The following is a 6,841-nucleotide window of genomic DNA, read 5'->3' on the forward strand; positions in this document are numbered from 1 at the left end:
GATTGGGGGCGCATCCTAATGACCTCATCTTAAGTTGATCATCTACAAAGACCCTATTCCCATATAAGACCATGTTTACAGGTACCGGGAGTTAGGAATTTTGCATCTTTTAGGGAGGATACAATTCAACATATGGCAGTTCCTTTTTCAAATATAGTGGGCTTCAGTTGTTTAGTTAATATCAGATCTCCAAAAGTTGACCCACTGTAACTTTTCCTCATTCTCTCCAGTTGCTGGTTCATTTTAAGATTATCATTAGGAGTTAAGAAAGAATGGTTCTCTTGGTTTCTAAACCTAAGCAGATATCCAAGCCCAGTTTCCCAGCAAGTATTGCTTCAGGAATTTGAGCATGGTTCTGTTTTTTTGTTGTCAGTGCAGTTGAGTCAATTCCAACTTCTAGCTCCCCTGTGTACAGCAGAGCAGAATCCTGCTCAGTCTTTTTGCCCCATCCTCTCACCTTCTGGTGCTGTATCAGACAATGCTTTGCTGCTATTCAGAGTTTTCATGCCCAGTTCTTTTGGAAGTGGGTGGCCAGGTTCTTCTTCCTGGTCTGTCTTAGTCTCTACTTCTCTTAAACCTGTCCACCGTGGGTGACCCTGCTGGTATTTGAAATACCAGTGCATAGTTTCAGCATCACAGCAACATGCAGCCACCACAGTATGACAAGGACAGATGTGTGGTGTGGTTCCCTGACCGGGAAACGAACCCAGGCCATGGTGGTAAGAGTATCAAATCTTGACCACTAGACCACCAGGGCTGGCATGAGTCTGGTAGTTGTCAGTATTTCTCCATTTACTATTCTTTTGGGAGCCCCATAGGAAAGAAGTGTGATTAATAAAAGTATTTATTTCTGTGACCCTGGAGAAACATGATCCAATAATATCTGGTTATTCAATGTGACTTTTAACTAGAGATTTCTCTTTGAAATGCCTGATGACAGCCCATTAACTTGAAATAAATTCAAAAGTTTGTGGTTAACTATAGAATTATTCCCATCTCAGACATCAAGAAAATGCATGTGAAAATGTGTATTTCCTGTTCCAAATTGAGAGGCAAGAATATCATCTGTCTTGTTAAAACACACTCCCTAAGGACAGTAGGAGGGACCTGGTTGAAATCAAGCACACAATGTTAATACTTAGACAGGTACCTGACATTTCATCAGAGGACCCACAAGCCTTTGGAGCTGTAGTAATAAGGCTTGAACGCACTTTTGAATTGGAGAGTTATGAGTGGGGAAAGAAAGGATGAGGAAGTTAAATCATCTCATCCTTTATTTCTATCTCCTCCTGAATAAATATCCTTTTATCTTCAAACCCAAGTTTCAAGAATGGCTAATTAGCATAAACCACATGTTGAAATAAGGAGGCCTAGAAGAAACTATCCATAGTGATGGAGTAGTCATGCTACTCTTTTGCTCTTTTTAACTCATTCCTTATTTGATTTTATGGGTAGGGCCAAATACTAAAATCTGAGCTCAGCAGCAAAGAAATTGCTACTGGGGAGGCCTAATGGACTTAAAGATTTCAGCTTTAGTTCCCATTTGGTTCCTGAACTGAGAAACTATTATGCAGCGTCCTCCACGCCTGGCAGCTATTCCCCATGAAATATCCTATATGACCTTAATTTTAACTCAACATGTATCTTTTGGATCAAGGTAGCTAGATGCTGCCTAACTTAAAGTCTCTGAAAAAACTGGCACCTGACCAGGCTTTCTTAGGTAAGGGAAGCTTTTGAAAATAAGCGAAATTAGAGCTGTGACCTGAAGGATGAGATAGCATCTTCCAGGCGAGGATGGAGAAGTGCAGTGTTACCAGCATTGGAATGTTACCAGTCAAGGAAGCACTTGATGTGTTCAGCGACCTAAGAGTAGTTGAGTGACATTAAAGAAGGAGAGAGTTTTGGGGGTTTGAGGCTGCAGGGGAAATTAATGTTTAGGTAATGATTTCCCTTGATTGTATGTGTTTTAAGCAGTGTGGTAGTGAGCAACTGATTCAGATTTAGGTCTGAGAGGCAGAGAATCAATTAGGAGGTGGTTGAAAGAATAGAGAAAAAAAGGTCATTCTGGTATAAACTATAGAAGTGGAAGAGGGCTAGAAAACATGACAATATTCAACAGACATCTAAGGGACAAGATAATACAATGGCTAGCACTAGAAGCTCTGCAATATGACATACCTAGGTTTAAACACCATCATCAGTGGGTTTCTTTCCTCTTTCATTCCCTCCTCCCCTTCTTCTCTCCTTTTAAACAAGTCCCAATCAATTTCAAATTATTTAAACCATACAAAGTATGCTTTAATAAAAAGGAATTAAACTGTAAACAATAACAAAGGGATAAGAAAAAGTCACAATTATACGGAAACTAAACAATACTGTTCTTAACAACCAATGGTCCAAAGAGAAATCACAAGTGAGAAAATACTTTGAGGTAAATAAAAACAAAAACACAACAGACCAAAAATTATGAGATGAAGCTAAAGGAAGGCTTAGAGAGAAATGTGTAGGTATTAATGACTATATTTTTTTAAAAATAAGAGATCTCAGAGTTCGATCGGTAGCGGGAGCGGAGAGCGGACCCCAGAGAGCCCTGAGCAGCCCCACCGCCGCCGCCGGCCTAGTTACCATCACACCCCGGGAGGAGCCGCAGCTGCCGCAGCCGGCCCCAGTCACCATCACCGCAACCATGAGCAGCGAGGCCGAGACCCAGCAGCCGCCCGCCGCCCCCGCCCTCAGCGCTGCCGACACCAAGCCCGGCACCACGGGCAGCGGCGCAGGGAGCGGCGGCCCGGGCGGCCTCACATCGGCGGCGCCTGCCGGCGGGGACAAGAAGGTCATCGCAACGAAGGTTTTGGGAACAGTAAAATGGTTCAATGTAAGAAACGGATATGGTTTCATCAACAGGATTGACACCAAGGAAGATGTATTTGTACACCAGACTGCCATAAAGAAGAATAACCCCAGGAAGTACCTTCGCAGTGTAGGAGATGGAGAGACTGTGGAGTTTGATGTTGTTGAAGGAGAAAAGGGTACGGAGGCAGCAAATGTTACAGGCCCTGGTGGAGTTCCAGTGCAAGGCAGTAAATATACAGCAGACCGTAACCATTATAGACGCTATGCCCGTCGCAGGGGTCCTCCACGCAATTACCAGCAGAATTACCAGAATAGTGAGAGTGGGGAAAAGAATGAGGGATCGGAGAGCGCTCCCGAAGGCCAGGCTCAACAGCGCCGGCCCTACCGCAGGCGACGGTTCCCACCTTACTACATGCGGAGACCCTATGGGCGACGACCACAGTATTCCAACCCTCCTGTGCAAGGAGAAGTGATGGAGGGTGCTGACAACCAGGGTGCAGGAGAACAAGGTAGACGAGTGAGGCAGAATATGTATCGGGGTTATAGACCACGATTCCACAGGGGCCCTCCTCGCCAAAGACAGCCTAGAGAGGATGGCAATGAAGAAGATAAGGAAAATCAAGGAGATGAGACCCAAGGTCAGCAGCCACCTCAACGTCGGTACCGCCGCAACTTCAATTACCGACGCAGACGCCCAGAAAACCCTAAACCACAAGATGGCAAAGAGACAAAAGCAGCCGATCCACCAGCTGAGAATTCGTCCGCTCCCGAGGCTGAGCAGGGCGGGGCTGAGTAAATGCCGGCTTACCATCTCTACCATCATCCGGTTTAGTCATCCAACAAGAAGAAATGAATATGAAATTCCAGCAATAAGAAATGAACAAAAGATTGGAGCTGAAGACCTTAAGTGCTTGCTTTTTGCCTGTTGACCAGATAACTAGAACTATCTGCATTATCTATGCAGCATGGGGTTTTTATTATTTTTACCTAAAGATGTCTCTTTTTGGTAATGACAAACGTGTTTTTTTAAAAAAAAAAAAGCCTGGTTTTTCTCAATACACCTTTAAAGGTTTTTAAATTGTTTCATATCTGGTCAAGTTGAGATTTTTAAGAACCTCATTTTTAATTTGTAATATAAGTTTACAACTTGATTTTTTCAAAAAAGTCAACAAACTGCAAGCACCTGTTAATAAAGGTCTTAAATAATTGTAAAAAAAAAAAAAATAAGAGATCTCAAATCAATAACCTAAGTTTATACCTTAACTACGAAATAACCCTCAGGAAAATACTAGTCAACCAAGTCCAGCAGCATATGCATACATGTATTAACACCACAACAAAGTGGAATTAACCACAAGAAGCCAAAATTGATTGAACTTAAGAGAATCAACCAATCTAATGCATCATATTAATAACACCAAGGACAAAAAAAAGCCATTGTATTCAGTAGATGCAGAAAAACCACTTGAAAGAAATTCTTCACCCTTTCATGATAAAAACACTCAATAAACAAAGAAAAGAAGGGAGCTTCCTCAACTTGATAAAGGGCATTTCTTCAATAAGATACGCAAATTCCCAATAAGTACATGAAAAGATACTTTATATTAATCATTAGGGAAATGCAAATCAAAACCACAGGATAACACTTCACACTAACGAGGATGGCTACAACAGATAATAATACGAGCTGGCAAAGATATGAAGTGAAACGCTCATACATTGCTTTTGGGATTTCAAAATGTGCAGCTGGTTTAGAAAACAGTTTGGCAATTCCTCAAAATGTTGCTAAATGTTACATAGTTACTATATGACCTAGAATCCCTCTCCTATGTATATAACCAAGAAAATTGAAATTATGTTTACACAAAAATGCACACACAAGTGTTCACAGAGGCATTATTCATAATAGTCAACAAACACAAATAACTCAAATGCCCCTAAATTTGTGAATGGGTAAATAAGATATGTATATATATCCATACAATGTAGTATTATTTGGAACAAAAATAATGAATTAATGGTACATGCTACAACATGGATAAAAATATTATGCTAAGCGAGAGAAGCTAGTCAGAAAAGACCATACAGTGTATGATTCCCATTTGTATGGAAGATCTAGAAAAGACTTAAAATAGATTATTCTGTGAACAATAACAAGAGAGAAAACAGATTATTGGTTTCCAGGAAAGGGTGGAGAGACATATTAGGATAGACTGTTAATAGCTTCCAGGTTTATTTTTAAGGTGATGAAATAGTTTGAAATTAGATGGTGGTCATGATTGTTCAACTCTCGGAATATACCAAAACAAAACAAAAATGCTGAATTGTTCAATTTAAAAGGCTAAATTTTATAGCATTTTAATTATAAAATACAACTTTTGGTTTTGAAATAAGACTCTTACACAGGTAAGTGATTATCAATGTTTGATCATAGCTTTCTGTGAAGAATATTTGATTTTTTCAAAATAAAATAATTAAAATTAGAGCAATTTAAACAATTTTCCCTTGTTGCTTTACTTTGTGGGCAATGCCTGGAAAAATAGGTATCATTTCTTTTTTAGATAAACTTATAGCTATTCATTTTATGTTTCCGACACCTTGTAACTCCTTAGGTCAACATTGTGAGAATACTATTGTTACCCTGTCATATTCTCCAATTACATATTAGTTGAATACTAACTTGGTGAATCCATGTGCAACTGGCTAATTTTATTTTGTGCATGTGATGGTGATAGAGCTGTGAAATAAGTCATCCCATTAATCAGTTTATCTGGAATGGTGCCTGAAAATCTTTCCTTCCTCATTGGTGCCTGTATACCCCCTCCAGAACTGTTCAGTCAGTCAAGATGACTCTCCTAAATTCTTAAATTGTAAATCTGTTTAATACTTCCTTCCCCTTATGAATACTAAGACACTCATGTGCTTACTGCTTACATCATTCATATTTTCGTAACCAAGAAGCCTTATGAAGAGTAGCATCCTAGATTACCTAACCCCACGTTGGTTCCGTATGGCTGTCATAAGAAAGTACTACAAACTGGCTGGCTTAAACACCAGGAATTTCTTGTCTTCCGGTTCTGGAGGCTAGAAGTCTGAGACAAAGGTGTTGGCATGGCTGGTTCCTTTTGAGGGATGCAAGGGAGATTCTGTTCCAGGCCTCTTGCTCAGCTTTTGGTGGTTTGGCATTCCTTGGCTTGTAGAAGGATGACGCCAATCTGTCTTCATCTCCATTTGGCATTCTCCCTGTACGAGTGTCTGTGTCTAAACCGCTCTTTTTATAAAGACGGCATTTATTTTGGATTAGGTCCTCCTCCTCCGCTGCAGGAAGACTTCATCTTGGGGCTGGCCCAGTGGCGCAGCAGTTAAGTGTGCACGTTCTGCTTCAGTGGCCTGGGCTTCACCGGTTCAGATCCCGAGTGCAGACATAGCACTGCTTGGCAAGCCATGCGTGCCACATATAAAAATGGTAGGCGTCCCATGTATAAAATAGAGGAAGATGGGCATGGATGTTAGCTCAGGGCCAGTCTTCCTCAGCAAAAAGAGGAGGATTGACAGCAGTTAGCTCAGGCCTAATCTTCCTCAAAAAAAAAAAAAAAGACTTCATCTTAATTATATCTGCAACTGCCAATTTCCAAATGAGGTCATATTGTGAGGTACTGAGGGGACTTCAACATATGAATCCTGGGGGGGATACAATTCAACTCATAACAAACCCCAAAATTATTTAAATTGTATATGTCCTTTTTACAAATGCTGTATGTTTCACATTTTTTATAAAAAACTTTGTCTAAAATTGGTTTGTATGCAAAAACTATCATGCTTTCATATTACTTTGACAATAAGTCAAAAAATAAAATAACTAACACATAATGAATGCAGTTTATATGGTAGTCCCTAGCTGAGCACTGTCTGAAGGATTACATTATGAAATGCTCAACACATCCAAAAGAAAAAATACTATTTCTTTATCTCTATAGTTGTCAAGACA

At 40.2% G+C, this 6,841-nt stretch overlaps 1 protein-coding gene across 1 annotated transcript; it reads left to right on the forward strand.

The window, feature by feature from the left end:
• The first annotated feature begins 2,547 nt into the window (after positions 1-2,547).
• LOC124231360 (Y-box-binding protein 1-like) lies at positions 2,548-3,880 on the forward strand. Its single transcript, XM_046648129.1, has one exon. It carries the CDS (start codon positions 2,687-2,689, stop codon positions 3,647-3,649), a length of 963 nt encoding a protein of 320 aa, XP_046504085.1. The 5' UTR covers positions 2,548-2,686; the 3' UTR covers positions 3,650-3,880.
• The last annotated feature ends 2,961 nt before the right edge of the window (positions 3,881-6,841 follow it).

This window comes from Equus quagga, chromosome 21, assembly GCF_021613505.1.
Source record: "Equus quagga isolate Etosha38 chromosome 21, UCLA_HA_Equagga_1.0, whole genome shotgun sequence".
Lineage (NCBI taxonomy): Eukaryota > Metazoa > Chordata > Mammalia > Perissodactyla > Equidae > Equus > Equus quagga.